A 15,971-nucleotide genomic window follows, 5' to 3' on the forward strand; every position below is an offset into this window, starting at 1 on the left:
CAGAGACTCGATGTGGAAGGGGCTTCTCCAGCTTGGAGATGGGGTGCTGCACCTAAGGGACCGGAGAGCCGGGTGACAGTGGTGGCCTGTGCCTTCCGCTGAATGTATAATAGGGATGCGATGCTGCTGGGTAGTGTCCGAGACACCGGCGATGGCTCAGCGGTGCCCAGAGAGCCAGCGGCAGACCCTGGCGTCCTCCATCTTCCCTCCTGAGCTCCCCCTGCTCCAGCTGCCTGAGCCACGGACCGCAGCACCACACACCCCCGCGGGGGGGGACGCCGCGCCCCATCCCCGCCCCCGGCCCCACCCCAGCCCCCCCGCTGGGGCCCTGACCCCACCGCCCACAGGCACTGGCTGAGCTCCGAGGCGGCGAGCCGACAGCGGGGACGCCCAGGAGGGGTCCGGGCAACTGGGGGCGGCGGCGGCCGGGTCGGGGCTCCCCCCCCGCCCGCGCTCGCCGCGGCGGTGGTGCGTCCCGGAGGTTACCGGAAGTGGCCGCGCTCGGCGCTGCCATGTTGAGGAGCCGCCGCTGCCGCTGCCGCCGCCGCCGCCGCCGCCGCTTTGTTGTCGCCTCCTCCGGCTGAGGAGGCTCCCCGAGCGGGGGGAGTGGGGAGGAGGGGGGTCGGCCGCCGCAGCCATGGAGGCCAACTGGACCACGTTCCTGTTCCAGGTAGTGGGGGCCCCCCCGGGGGGGGTACGGGGGGGACAGGGGGGCCGGGCCCCGGGCTGGCGGGCGGGCGGGCGCTCCTCCCTCCCTCCCGGCTCCGCTCTCCGGCCCGGCCTTAATCCCCCTTTGTTTTTCCGCCCGCCCGCCCCGGCGGAGCGGGGCTGCTGAGGTGAAAGAAGGCGGCCTCACGGGGTGCGGGGGAGAGAGCAGGCCTCGGGGTGAACCCTGGCCCCCCCTGCACACTCACGCACACGCACACACCCTTCCCTCCCGCCCTGAAAGGGAAGGGAGGAGGCCGGTCGCTGTCACCACCCGCGGCCCAGAGAAAGGAGGGCGCCGGGCCGCTGGATAGCGCGGGCCGCTCGGTCACGGCGCGCCGGGCCCGGCCCGCACCGTGGGGTGAGGGCGGTCCCCAGGTCCTACTCTCAGACCCCCCCAACACACACACACAAACACTCACGCACTCACTTTCCCTCGCTCTCCTTTTTCATCTCCCTCTGTTTTTGCGTATGGTGACTTTCTGACCCCCCCCATCCCCGGTGAATAGCGGGTATCCCTGGGTTCCCCGCCACTCCCCCTTCCCGCCGCCCCACCTCGTGTTTATCCAGTTGGGGGTGTTGTGTGTATTTCCTCCCGCAAACTTTTTCACTAGATTTACATTTTTTCTTCCCCAAGCCCCTGCCCAAGTCTTGGCAGTTGACACCCTCTCCCTCTGTCCAGCTCTTCCGCCTGCCCATTCAGCCGGGGGATTCCCCCCGCCGGGCCGGGGCTGGGAGCAGTGGGGACCGGGACTCCCGGAGGCCCGACCTCCTCCCGGAGCGCTTTTCTCTCCTTCCAATCTCGACGTTTCCTCCAACCAAGTAGGGGAGACAGAAAGTGGAGAGAGCAACCAGTCCGCTTACAAAGCCCCCAGATGAGTCATTCGTTGGGGTGTTGGTCTTCGCTTTTTGCAGGAAACTTCAAAGTGACTGTAACCAATACGTTGGCAGTCCTCTGGCCAGCCCGCTTTGGGTGGGGGACCCCTATTTGGAAGACCTGGGCTGGAACGTATATTTTTCCTGCTTGGTTTCTGTTTGCAAACGAAACACTTAGTGGGCAGTAGTGATGAGCTCACGAAGAAACTTCGAAACCGGAGGTTGGGAAGCTCGTCACTTTAAGTGCGTTCTTCCCGCCTCTCGGAGTTATTTTCCTACTTTGAATAACTTAGTGAAATCCCAGACTCGTTTCTTGGGCTTTTGAGACCTTTTGGAACTAACCAGGAACGGATGCAAAAATTTTCAGAAACTTCTCCGAGCCACTAGACCCATCCCAGTGGAGTTAATACAGAGAATTGGATAATTCAAACATTACTTACCTATTGAGTAGAGTTGGTTGATTACTTTAAGAAATATATTTTAAATGTGAGTAATTTGATTTTTTTAAGTAGTTACTGAATTATATTCAGGCTTCTTAAAATCGAAGATACTGAAAAATTATGGAACTCACAAACGTCCCCAGTTTCTCATTCTTAGCTAGTATTGTTTTATCCGGCTTTGATGAGCTTAATAATTGTGATAAGTGAACTTAAAGATGCATTGGAAGGTAATTGATATATAAGTAGCTGGCATCCAGATTGGTGTAAAGGTGGTAAATACTATCTCCAGAAAAAGCTTTCAAATGGTCACTGTAAAATATGGGGTTAATAGGCCATTGAAGTGATTTTCACGTGAACAATGAATTAGCTTGACCATATTAAACCTGCTGTCTATATACTTAATGGAAGTTGAAAAAAAAACAGGAGTTCTTTATGTAAAGGAAAAATCCACAACTAATTTTTGGAAAGCTAGTTGAAAAATCTTTTGAAATATTCTTCTTATTATTTTCTTAGATGAAGCAAATGCCAAGCATTTATTGATCAACTATATAATTAGATTTTATATTATTTAATTTTTTTCAGCTATTAAAATCTTTTTCTCCACCTGATGGAGGAGTGTGAAAGGTCATGGCTGACCCTGAGCTTGACAATGTGTGCAGTGAAAATGGTTGGAAGACTTAGAATTTAGAGCTGAGGACAGTTGAATGGGTAAAGAATATTTGTCTTTTCTATGGAAAGGCATGAATAGACTTAGTTCCAGTTTTAAGTAATTTTCTCTGGGGAAATGGAAACTTAAACTCTCTTGTTTTGTTTCCTGGAGCATCGTACTGAATTTATATTTTAAAACAATTTAAGACATGCTTGCTTTCCAGATAACCTGGCGGAAAGTGAAAGCCATAGTTGTTAAAATGTTTGATGGATGATTCTCCTAACAGGACATTCAAGATATGACTCACTGATGCTAATTTGTTTCAGTACAAAATCTTTTACCCTCTGGCACTGGAGATTTCATGGTGCCATATCCTACCACCCTGGGTGATGAAATAATATTTGTTTTGTTTTTTGCCAGCCCCACAAAAAAGAAAGCTTAGGAGGGTTTTAAAAGCCTTGAAAGAGATGGGAGATACAATTAAAACTTTAGTTTGATGATGCTAGTCAAATAAAGGTGTACGCATAAGTTATGTATATATTTTAAATCACTTAATTGAAGGCAGGCCGTGGTTGTTATTTTACTCTGTCTCTCCCCCAGAGAACAAGTTGGGGAAACCCACTGCCCCTCTTAGAAGGCTTCATGTAGCAGTGTGGGGATCCTAGGAATCCTCAGAGAGAGATTTCCGTAGTGGTCGAGGCATTCTACAGCATTTCACCCAAGAAGCAGGGACCTGGTGTGACCCTCGTGTGAGAGTGAGCTTCAGCAATGCTGTAAAAATACTTTATGTTGCCACAGACATCTGAATTGGTAAAATGGCAGTAAGTGCTTTTAGTACTACATCAAACTAATGGTTGTTGAGAATTGAAAAATGCCTCTAAACACTGTAAGTCTGAACTTTGTCCAGAAGATTTGCATTCCCTATTATCTGATCTGTTGCCTTTGAAATTGTATATCTTGAGCTATCTTCAGCTATTAACCGTTTATGTACTGTATGGAAACTTGAGTATCCTACAGCCAGGTTGGAAAGGGGATAAGGGTAGAGTCCAGATTCTATAGTTTTTACTAATGTCATATGGGTAGACACTGACATTTACAAGAGCTCCATAAATTAAAAGTAGACTATAATTCAATATGATCACTAAGCCCAGAAAGATACTCATAAGTGAGCACAAAATTTCTATGAGTACTTCCAGGACTCAAGGGAGATTTGATAAAAATTATTAAATTGAAACTGGTAGCTCTGGATACCATATCTCCTAATGCTTTGGGGGAGCCTGGTTCCAGGTTTAGCTGTTGTGCAGCAGTCAGGAAAGTAAACATGGAGCAATGATAGATGTTCTTACCCATCAGGGAGGAGCTCTGTGTGAGTGTGTGTGTCTTTCTCCTTGTTTTTTTTCTCCTTAAGTTAACTGTTGGACTAGTGGTTATAGAGTGAGAAGGGTAAAGAAGCATCTAGAATGTCTAAGATGGTAGGATGGGCTCTTCCTAGAACAATGTATTCTTAAAGTATTTAAAACTCTTAACCTCTGAGTGCATGTATCCTTTTAGGATTACAAAACTCAAGCATAGGGGTTTGGGCTCACTGTTAGAGTTTCAAAGATAATGTTGGTAAAGTACAACATATTAGGAAGAACTCTTTGAGAAATTTTTTCCTATCATTTCCTAAATGTGTATCAGTATGGAAGTATGGAGATTTTGAAAGAATCAAAACCAAGAGAATACTCATAAATAACAGGAACTTAATCCATGATGAAATTTTTATTTCAGTGCAATTAAGTAAATTTCCAGACAATATCCAGTTCCCAGTTTTGGAATGTAGAAACACATTATAACAGCAAATGTCTAATACTTTAAAAAAATTTTTTTTAAGATTTTACTTATTTTTAGGGAGGGCGGAGGGAGGGAGAGAGGGAGAGAAACATTTGATATGTGAGGAGAAACATCAGTTGGTTGCCTCTTGAACGCACCCACAACCCAGGCATGTGCCCTGACCCAGAATCAAACCAGTGACCTTACACTTGTAGGGTGATGCCCAACCAACTGAGCCACACCAGTCAGGGCTAAATGTCTAATACTTTAACAGAACCTACAACTCTTGGATGGAGAAGAAAATAAAAGGAATTTTAATTATTTATAGTTTGTTTTCTCTTGGTCTGTCTTTGAGAGTGTAGGGTTTGAACAACTAATGTTGCTAAAGGATACAGACTTCTATGAACTGAGAGACAACTGGCAGGTGTTTTGGTGTGGGCTACCTTCACAGATACCTTCCAGGTTGACTAATAGGAGGTTTCACTTCAACCAAATCTTTTAGTAGAGTTAAGTGAACAATTTTAAAAGTAAACTTAAATAGCATATGTGCTCAGAGAATTAGATTTCTTTTATCACTTAGCAACAGCCTCCCTCCTCAGTCACTAAGCTTTCTCATGGAAAAGGAGAGACATAATACTTTTCTTTTCCTAGGTAATAGACAAGTAGATGATTGTGTATGTTTTGTGCATTACCGTAGTAAGGTACTGTTAAATAAGTCTGGAGTGTAATTTTTTTGACAAGTTATTTATACTTGGTTTCAACACTGGCAGACTAATGCAAACTGATTTCATCGCTGCTATGTCCCTTATGAACCAGGGTGGAGTATAGTTTAGTCAGCTGTTTGAAAGCAAGATCACTGTCAGCAACTTAGTCGAGCAAGTTTTGGCTCCACACAGTGATTTTAATGCTTTATATTGGGAGCTCTTCAGAGGAGCTAGGTGATTGCTGGATCTTTGCTGTAGAGAGTTGCTTACAGGCTCTTTGATTGTTTCTTCTGGTCTCTGGTCTCTATTGTTTGGAGCATGTTGAATTTTGAAGGTCATTGTGAGAGGCTGAGTTTCTGAAGTGTAAATGTTTGGTTTTAGACCCATGAAGGCTCTCATCACCAACAGCAGGCAGCACAAAACAGCCTGCTGCCCCTCCTGAGCTCTGCTGTGGAGCCCCCTGATCAGAAACCATTACTTCCAATACCGATAACACAGAAACCTCAGGCTGCACCAGAAACATTAAAGGATGCCATTGGGATTAAAAAAGAAAAACCCAAAACTTCATTTGTGTGCACTTACTGCAGTAAAGCTTTCAGGGACAGCTATCACCTGAGGCGCCACGAGTCCTGCCATACAGGGATCAAGTTGGTGTCCCGGGCAAAGAAAACCCCCACTACAGTGGTTCCTCTTATCTCCACCATCGCTGGGGACAGCAGCCGAACTTCGCTGGTCTCAACCATTGCAGGCATCTTGTCAACAGTCACTACATCTTCCTCGGGCACCAACCCCAGCAGCAGTGCCAGCACCACAGCTATGCCTGTAACCCAGTCAGTCAAGAAACCCAGTAAGCCTGTCAAGAAGAACCATGCTTGCGAGATGTGTGGGAAGGCCTTCCGAGATGTGTACCACCTCAATCGGCACAAGCTCTCCCACTCAGACGAGAAGCCCTTCGAGTGTCCTATTTGTAACCAGCGCTTCAAGAGGAAGGACCGGATGACTTACCATGTGAGGTCTCATGAAGGAGGCATCACCAAACCCTATACTTGCAGTGTTTGTGGGAAAGGCTTCTCGAGGTACTGCATTTTGCTTTGCTTTTTTTCATTATGGTATTCAGTGAACTTCAGTTTTGTTTCTCTGTGCTCTAGAAGGTTTATGTGAGAATAGATGCAGGCAGGCCTGTGTTATTAGAGGAGATTGGTGATAGATAAAGTATTTCACCTCCAGATCTAATTGCAGATTGATGTGGTTGACAAGTGGTGACATAGCGATTAACTTATTATTTCATTTAAGAAGTACGTTGGTGGACTCAGGCCTTCATTTGGCATATGGATACTTCTTATCACTGCATAACCACCAGATGCCAGTTCAGTTGGGTGACTAGACATGAAGTTCACTGCATAAATCAAAGAAACTTATTTTTTGGAAGTTGAGATGATCTTGGATATTCTAAATAAAAATTCTTAGGAGAATGTTTTTCCTTTTTTGTGTGGTTACTAACATTTCACTAATTTTCATTTTTAAAGGTTTTTAAAATAAAAGTATATATAGTACTAGCTGTTTCTGGCGAGTATTAACTAAAACTTTGGGTACTTTGTAATTGTAAAGAATCAAGACCTAATATGATTTGATGTTGACTAGGAGAGAAAACAGGTAAAACTTTTGTTTATGATAAGAGAGGTAAGGAGGCTTGCACGGGGGTGGAGGGGGATTTGGTAATTCTGCTAGCTTTCTTTAAAATGTCCCCCACCCAAATCTGCCAAGCATGTGTACATCACAGTAAGTAGCATTTCTCTATGTGTGTTCCATTATATCTTCTGTTGAAACTCTCTCTTTCACAGGCCTGACCATTTAAGCTGTCACGTAAAACATGTCCATTCAACAGAAAGACCCTTCAAATGCCAAGTAAGAGTTAAAATGACTTATCCTTAGTGTAGCGCTTGATGCACATTGTCCCGAAGGTCTGAGCCAACCAAGTCTCACCATTCTTGAATAGTGTTAAAAATCACTGACTTGAGTAAATGTGATCCATTTGAATTCTAGTTTTATAAAATATAAATGACAGCTTCTATTTCTGTGGGGCAAGATCATTTAAAATGTAAATGTGTTGTTTTTGTTGAACTGCATTTCCCTTTCCTTGGGCAACAGCAATTTATTGTTACGAGAAAATAATTATAGTCTTGCAAAGGTTGTGTATTGAAATAAATAAATGAATGAAGTGCTTTAAATTAATTTCTGGGTTGATGGTTGAAGTTGTATTAATTGTAATAGAAGAAAATACAAATTTTCTTCCAAAAGCTATCACTTACTGGATTTTTGTCAGCTACTGCCAAATTGGAGCATTTTCTAGTTGTTTACAAATGTTTTCATGTTAACAATTTTATTTAGCATAAATTGTGATAACGAAAAGGTATCAGAATCTTGCTAAATCAAATTATTGTTTTAGGTATCAGTAATTCTAATTTGTTGCTGGTTGTCTTTTTGTGTTCCCTTTTGTTAAATTTGTTAATGACTGATTTTATTGAGTAAATGATTTGAATCCTAAAAAAACCCCAATTGGACAAAGAAAGCTAGTGTCATTATGAGTGAGTGCCTTCTCTGTGTGAGGCCTTGGGTCAGGCTCTTAATCCAGCAGTAATTTTGTGAGGTAGGTATTATTATTTTACAGATAAGGAGGCAAATTCAGATATGTTAACCAACCTGCTCAGTGTTCCACTGTTTGGTGAACTGGGGAGCTGGATTTAAATCTAGGTTTAACTCTAAAGCTCACATCTTCTCACTACTCTGTGTTGATATTTTTTCTTTCCTTAAAATGTAAGGGCCTAAAATTTACCAGTATTTTATGATTATGATTCTGGGTAACACATACAATTAAAATTGAGCTAACTCAGTCGGCTTGCTCTTAATGGGTAGGGTAATGCCTAGAATATAACGTACTTTAAAATGAGTAGAACAGGATAGTCTATATTTAAAAAAAAGTTTTCCTCCCTCATGCAGACGTGCACTGCTGCCTTTGCCACCAAAGACAGACTGCGGACACACATGGTGCGCCACGAAGGCAAGGTGTCGTGTAACATCTGCGGGAAGCTCCTGAGTGCGGCATACATCACCAGCCACCTAAAGACACACGGGCAGAGCCAAAGTATCAACTGTAATACATGCAAACAAGGCATCAGTAAAAGTAAGTGAAGCTTCAAACTGTATTTCTTTTGCATTGTTTTTATAATGTATCAAAGGTGTTTTTGCTGTGTATTATTGTTCATCTTGCATGTTTCCTGCTATTACTAATGTCTGCAAACATGCAGTAAGGGAGAGTATGTGTTATTATTAGAAATATACTTCATATGCATGTGTACAAACAGCACTGATTTTGCTTGCAATCCTGTGCTTGTCTAATAGCAGCCATGTTAAAAGAGCAGAATTTCGCCATAGCTTTTTTTCCATGTGTCCCTTCTTTAGGGTTTGAATATAAGGATCTAGTGTGTTAGAATTGTGGCAGTAATAAAAGCCCCATTAGGAAATTGCATCATATCCAGGCAGTTTTAATTGTTTTCATTTAATGTTAGGAAGATTCTTAAGTATCAGTGTCTCCTAACTCCTGATTTTTATTAATATGTCCTTAATAACCTTAAAGATGAAAGTAGTGTTAATTTGCTTTTCAAACCCAAATCTGTCCATAGAGAAATGAGGTACCATATGCATTTTAGGTTTAAATTCTTTGCTAACCTTAAATTCAGAGTTGAAGATAGAATGTTCCAGGGATTTATGAATAAAATTTAATGTTTTCATTGACCCAGGCTTTTTCTTTAAGATTTCCCTAACCACCAGAAAAAAAATATTTTCCTAATTCTATTCTATTACACATTCTATTATGTATGTACTTATACAGCAGAAACATAAAATTTTCAAAATAGGTGGACAAAAGTAAATAATGTTTAATGTGTTTTAATCTCATCCATTTTTTCTTATAAGTACATGTAAGTGTCTAGTATGTCGTTCTTTATAACTTTATAAAAATTTACTTTTATAGAGTGTACATCACCTTGGTCAAGTAATCAGGTATTTTAGCTATTTTGATGATCATTAATTAGTCCATGCTAATATTACCCAAGGTCCGTTCTAAAGCTTGCTTTTTAATATAGCAAAGAATTCTTTTCTCTTTTATATTGGTTTTCTTTAGCTCTCTAGTATTTTTATTAATTTATCCATTTTAACCAATATAGACATGAACAGCAAAAAAAAGATGCACTCTAGTACAAACTCTCAAGTCAAATGATAAAGACCATAGAGGCACAAAGAGTCAAAGTATCAAAGTTTTGGATTTTGGAAAAATAGCCATACTTGAATTTCAAGGTAATCGTAGTGTTTCTGGTTTGTCTTTGGAGTAGCATGCATGAATGATGAGACCAGCAACCAGAAGCAGCAGCAGCAGCAGCAACAGCAACAGCAACATGTGACAAGCTGGCCAGGGAAGCAGGTAGAGACACTGAGACTGTGGGAAGAAGCTGTCAAAGCAAGAAAGAAAGGTAAGAAAGATGAGGTGTTCTAGTGCTCAAAGTATGGCTAAGAAGTATTTTCAGTTTAGGGGATCCAGTTTTATGGAAACATGGAAATATTATACGCTGGGAAATGTAAGTTATTGGCAACAACACTTTCCAGCTTCCAGATACAGTTGTTGTTGTTGTTGTTGTTGTTTTAAATAGAAATTTTTTTACTAGTATTTACTAGTATTTCTTAAGTTCTTCCTTTTGATTACTTTTTGTTACAAATTAAAACAAATTTGGTCCTTTGCTATATATACTCAGAATCCATTTTTATGTGAACCTCTGTGCATTAGGGGCTCCTTTTTTCTGTCTTAAAATATTAGCACTTTTAGAGGTGGCTGAAATACCCTTTTGTGTATATAAATTCATTTTCTTACAGCTGTGCAATTTTCTGCTGTTTAGTGTTCTTTCTGTATTGTTTTATTTATTACATATTTATTATACAATGTCTTTTCTCTTGGTCTCACTCTTAATGTCATTCAGTCTGTCTGTCACTGGAGCTGGCATTAGCTTAACATGTATGTACTTCAGTTTTTAGAGATATTGTTATAATTGAGAATGATCTGCTTTTCTCTCATGTATCTAAGAATCAGCAAGTATGAGTTCTCAGCAGTTTTTTAACTTACTAGTTGTAGGTTTGGCTTCTGGACTACTGTCCAGCCGTTTCAATTAAATCATTTTGTCAATGTACCATCAGCCACAGGACAGATTCCTAAATTTCTTATTTTCTCCCCCTACCCCTACCATGTCGTACTGTTTCATTTTAAACTCATGTGGAATCTTCTGGGTGTAGGTTCCTCTGTAATTCCTTTGCTGTATAGTTTCTTCTATCCTTTGCTTTCATGTGGTGTGGCTGTTCCCTTCCTCAGATCCCTTGTAAACACTCCATACTTCGATAAAGATAAAAGGAATAGCATCCTTTTTCATACATCCACTGGCGTTGGAGGAAAAGAATGCAGCAGTCCGGATAGGCTTTCTGCCCTTCCTCAGGTGCTGCTTGTTCCGGTCTCCCAAGTGAAGATTTGTCATTACTTTGATAAAATGTACTGTGGTAGGAAAACGGGTGGAGAATGGTGGGAGAAGGGGCAGAAAAGTGTGTGTGTGTGTGTGTGTGTGTGTGTGTGTGTGTATGCTGTGTTAATTGCATAGTAGGTTGAAAGCCTGCCATTAGAATGTTTGACTTAGAGGAGTGAGAGTGAAAATGTTTTAAGACACAGAAAAGGACTCTATTAGATTTTTTAAAAATGAGGAGGATGTGGGGAGGTGGTAGATGACAGAGTGAAAACTTCTTTGATGAAAACTGGATACCATCATCTCAAAAGTGAGTTGGCTTCTGTCATTCTTTGTTTCTTTCTGCACTCTTCTATTTGGTATTGTATTTCAGTTTGCTTGCACAATAAGACTCAATTGTTTGGTTCATCTTCTGACCTCCGTGAAACAAAATGTTATTGTATTCCCATTTGTACCATGAATCTCTCTGGAAATGACCAATTGATGTTAGAAACTTCTGTATTTATATTAGTAAATGTCATGTTTTGGGGGAGAGGAAACTCCTGACCTGAGAGCCTAAACTTGAATCAGCATATTCCTTCTGAATATTGGGCTTAAATAATGTAATATAAGTTCCCAAACTTGGAAGACAATTAAGTCATCATCTTTGCAGGTTTTTAAAAAACGTAGATTTCCCAGGTTCCATCTAACTCGCACTATGGGATTTCCTGGGGAGCCATTTTTTAAAAAGCTCCCTAAATGGTTTTGATCATTAGCCAGATTTGGGAATCTTTGATGTGGAGTACGGAGTATGCCAAAGTTACATCATAATGATCAAGGAAGGGCTCCTGATTGACTCAGGGGTCTACCTGAGGTGATTTGACCCACATGAGGAAAGTGTGCAGACCTCCATCTTCAGTTTCAAATACATTTTTTTATTTTGACAGTCAACTCACAGCTAGCCCACCCATTGGTCTTCTTACTAGTGTTTGGTGACACACCAGCAGATGGTGCTGAATTTTGTTGAGGGGTAGGGGTCTCACCTCCAAAGGAAGTTTTCTTTTAAGAAGGTTTTGCTGGATAACAAGGGTCCCTTCAACTCACTGCAAGGTCTTCTGGCCTGGTTAGTCCTCCTTGGTATGTATGGTTGGTGGTGTGTATAATACGTGTAGTTAAGTGACTCCAGGCATAAAGTAGGTGACTGGTAGCATCAGAAAGAGAAGAAATGGTAGTGGGATAAGAGCATAAATGTACTGAGGGATAATTGTTCTTTTTTAAAACAGGAACACAACCAGAAACAATGGGATTATTTAACAAAAATGATTTTTCTAAGACTGAAATAAGTAGATAATATTAAAATAGCTTGTTTATCTACCTCTACTTTTGGATTTTAAAAACCTTAGCAGAATGAGAAGGCTTAAGAGTAAATACAGCCCTGGCTGGTATGGGTCAGCGGATTGAGTGCCGGCCTGTGAACCAAGGGGTCACTGGTTCGAATCCCAGTCAGGGCACATGCCTGGGCTGCAGGCCAGATCCCCAGGGGGGGGGGGGTGCATGAGAGGCAACCATGCATCAATGTTTCTCTCCCTCTTTTCTCCCTCCTTTCCCCTCTCTAAAAATAAATAAATAAATAAATAAAAATTTTAAAAAGTAAATACAGCATTGAGGATCCACACCTCACCTCCCTCTGCTAGGTACAAGGTGCCTTATGAGAAGATTTTTTTGATTATCTGTTACTGTGGAACCATCAGCCCAGCTCTTTGTAAACAAGCTCTTGTTGCCTGGCCTGCCATGGTTGGCTCTTCCCAGGATATTCTTTAGAACTCAGAGGAACTGCATGAAGTGGTAATGAGAATACTTTAGCCCTCCTTGATTTCTCCCCCTACCCCCAAAGTGTCTTGCAGAAACTAACTCATCTTCTCAGTGTCACTGGGAGGTAAATAAGTAAATCTAAACTTCAGACCAAAAGTTCCAGGGCTAAATAAGTTGCCTAAGTCCTTGAGGGAGATACACTATCAGAAGAGAGATTTGCACATGCTGGGATTCCTGGCCCCTAGTCTTATGCTCAGAAGAATCCTCCCTTCCTATTGACTGTTTGATAGAAAACTAATTTAATTCATGAAATGTTTGTTCTTTTTAATTAAAAGAAATTGAGGCAGAAGCTGTTTGTGAATTTCGTTCACTGTTTTGAGAATCTAAAGGCCCTTTTGTGTTCTTATTTTAGAAGCTGCTAACCTGTGCCAAACCTCCACGGCTGCTACGACGCCTGTGACTCTCACTACTCCATTCAATATAACATCCTCTGTGTCGTCTGGGACTATGTCAAACCCAGTCACAGTGGCAGCTGCAATGAGCATGAGAAGCCCAGTAAATGTTTCAAGTGCAGTTAATATAACCAGCCCAATGAACATAGGGCACCCTGTAACTATAACCAGTCCACTATCCATGACTTCTCCTTTAACGCTCACTACCCCAGTCAATCTACCCACTCCTGTCACTGCTCCAGTGAATATAGCACACCCTGTCACAATCACATCTCCAATGAACCTGCCCACGCCTATGACTTTAGCCGCCCCTCTCAATATAGCAATGAGGCCTGTAGAGAGCATGCCTTTCTTACCCCAAGCTTTGCCTACATCACCACCTTGGTAAACAGTATTATAAAATCAAAATATGGGTTAAAGTAAATATTTACCAGCAATTTTTAGTAAAGCAAAAAGTAAACCATGAAATTGGGAGGTTTTATTACATTACTTAATAATAGCGTAGTAGCATTTTTCTCCAATTTGGCTGGGGTTGTTCAAAGTAGGGTGTGTGTATAACTTATCACTGGACCATTTTAGTTTAATGAGAAATTCCTTTTAGCTTACACCATTGCTTAAACAGGATAGTAGTTGGTAAGATGAAATGCCAGAATTAAAACCAATCATAAAAAGCAAAACCCATTTCAAAATTTAAAAAAACAGCATTAGTTTCTAATCCCAAGAAATCATTTTATTCTAAACACTAGCAGAACTCTTCTCTCAATATAAGTGGATGGCTGATTTTAACCTGAAGTTCTAAATCCACAAATTGAGAGCTAGTGTAGAATTGTCTGTGTTTATTGTTTTTATGAAATACATGCATTGTCATAATAAAATGCATTTCAGAGAATATGCATTTTACCTTTGGGAATATGTTAATTTCAGGCAGCATTCCCTATGGGAAAGGTGATACCAGCTCTGATATGCAAAGCATATGATAATTTATCATTCTAACTTCAACATATAATAGGGATTGTGACCTGATATTTGGAGATGTAAATATTGCTCAGCATATTAATCCTGATGGAATATAGCACTGTAGTTGACTTTTTAAAAAAATTAAAAAAAAACCCAAAATATATAAATTGTGTTTTGGTAAGAAAACGCTGCAACTGACAGGAGAAGTCAAGTGTGCGGACAGGCAGACTCCTAACAAATGGAGGCTAATGGGACTCCTGTTCAGGAGCCAAGGAATGCTTTGGAACATTTAAAATTATTGCTTTAAATTGGAAGACGCTGGAGGCACTGGGATGTGATATGCCCCTCTCTCCCAATCAGAGCCTGTTGATGTTACAACAGGGAAAGATAAGTTAGTTGCTCACTAGAGTTTATGTCTTATATTAAATTGTATACAGTTTTTATTCTAACCACTAACTAGGTAGTATGCCCCTTCAGAACAAGCAGAGTGTATTTTTTTCATTTCTCCTTTCATAATCAAGTATTGTGCAGATTTTCAACTTTGTAAATATGGGTATCACTTTTTTTTTCTTTGAGAAAACACTTGTATCGGCTTTGTGGTGTTTTCAGGGAGACAGCTATCTGTCTGCTCTCCCTGTAGAAACCAGCAATGATTGTGCACGTTAAGACATGTGCTTTTTTATTAGCAGGATATTTTATCTCTGTACATAAAGTAGAAACCAAAAGCTAGGGAAACAGATACCCTTTACACCATCATGCCACATATTAATGTTTTTAAAACATTGTGTTTTTAAAATAGTTACTAAAACCAAGACGCTGTGATTTTTTTTTTTAAGTTACAATATGTTTTGGGGGGTTTTCTCTTTTTAATCTTACAGTTAAGAGAAATGGAAATTAGTTGTGGTAATCTTGCAGTTTATGTTTGCAGGACTGACTATCAAACTGGATGACTTCCGTTTATACCCCACTGTGTCAGTTCAAGCATCAAAATACCTTGTATCTGAGTCAGACTTCCTACATCAGGGATAGGTATCTGTGTCATTATACAAACAGTTCGAGGGGGTTGAACTACATAGTAAAAAATGAAATAAATAGTACTTAGTGTAAAATAATTTTATAAATGATCTTTTGTACTTTAGGACATTAAATTGTACAACTTTTGTATATATAAAAGCTTAGGAACTTTCTGTTTAGCAGGAAGGCACCACATTCCTACACTTTTAATGTATATGTTTGTTATAATGTCCATGTAAACATACCCTATGTTTGTGCCTTTTAATTAGTTTGTCTCAATAAACAAAATGTAGAGAAAAATATGTAGCTATGACTTTGTTACAACTGTTCTATCCACAGTACAAAGATGGTTTGTTTTTAATATGTAGAGCATTATGTGTGGACTACTGGAAGGACTCATGTAGGGAAGGCCCATGCGTGGCCCTACTGAGGCTTCAATTGGGCAGGTGGTGGCCACGTTTGGAGGAAGCCCACACTTCCTGGCATGCAGCCCCAGGACTGGGTTCTGGCTCTGCCTACTGGGACCTGTCACCTCTGACTAGGCTGGTGATCACAATCCTCCATGATTCAAATAGCCCTGGCCTCCTCCACAGTGGCCCAAGGAACAGTACTCAGTGGGGGCAGGTGTGGACCCTAGCCCTAGGCTAGAGTGTGGTTGTAAGAACCCTGAAACTATTAGTTCTTAAAAAAAAAGATAAATACTAGAAATGATTGTTTTATCAACACATTGTATAATAAACAGGAGTGAGACTTCATTGTATGACTTCAGTTAAAATACTATTTTGTATGCATTCTTTATTCACTTAAGAAGCTTGTCTGCAATAATAAAGCCACGTTGTGTCTTCTTTTGGGAAGAGAGTTGGCAGTATGGGGGTGGCGGTGAACTACTGAAGGGGGTACCTAGTAGGTTGTGTGGTGAAATTCTTCTGTGTCTTGGAACTGGAATTGAGTTTTGATGCTGATGAACTGATTCAACCAAGCGTTGAAGGCACAACGGCCACCCCACCGCTCTACGA

The 15,971-nt window shown here is 41.1% G+C and overlaps 1 protein-coding gene across 5 annotated transcripts; it reads left to right on the forward strand.

Moving 5' to 3' along the window:
* The first annotated feature begins 409 nt into the window (after positions 1-409).
* VEZF1 (vascular endothelial zinc finger 1) lies at positions 410-15,971 on the forward strand. Of its 5 annotated transcripts, XM_028519722.2 has the most exons (7): positions 410-670; positions 3,271-3,491; positions 5,568-6,262; positions 7,028-7,091; positions 8,166-8,367; positions 9,572-9,712; positions 12,945-15,971. In XM_028519722.2, the coding sequence occupies exons 2-7, from the start codon at positions 3,486-3,488 to the stop codon at positions 13,370-13,372; spliced, it is 1,536 nt and encodes a 511-aa protein (XP_028375523.1). In that variant the 5' UTR covers positions 410-670; positions 3,271-3,485; the 3' UTR covers positions 13,373-15,971. The 5 variants fall into 5 exon arrangements, with proteins under 5 accessions (XP_028375523.1, XP_028375519.1, XP_028375521.1 ...); XM_028519718.2 differs by lacking the exon at positions 3,271-3,491 and having other exon boundaries at positions 412-670; XM_028519720.2 differs by lacking the exon at positions 3,271-3,491 and having other exon boundaries at positions 418-670; positions 8,184-8,367.

This window comes from Phyllostomus discolor, chromosome 8 (genome assembly GCF_004126475.2).
Source record: "Phyllostomus discolor isolate MPI-MPIP mPhyDis1 chromosome 8, mPhyDis1.pri.v3, whole genome shotgun sequence".
NCBI classification, from domain to species: domain Eukaryota; kingdom Metazoa; phylum Chordata; class Mammalia; order Chiroptera; family Phyllostomidae; genus Phyllostomus; species Phyllostomus discolor.

What these genes read in the sequence shown, in the direction of transcription:
- VEZF1 (XM_028519718.2), top strand. Translation starts at nt 638, where the DNA reads ATGGAGGCCAACTGGACCACGTTCCTGTTCCAG. An exon ending in TGTGGGAAAGGCTTCTCGAG is followed by an intron (nt 6,263 to 7,027) that starts GTACTGCATTTT and finishes TCTCTTTCACAG; the next exon opens with GCCTGACCATTTAAGCTGTC. An exon ending in CAAACAAGGCATCAGTAAAA is followed by an intron (nt 8,368 to 9,571) that starts GTAAGTGAAGCT and finishes TTGTCTTTGGAG; the next exon opens with TAGCATGCATGAATGATGAG.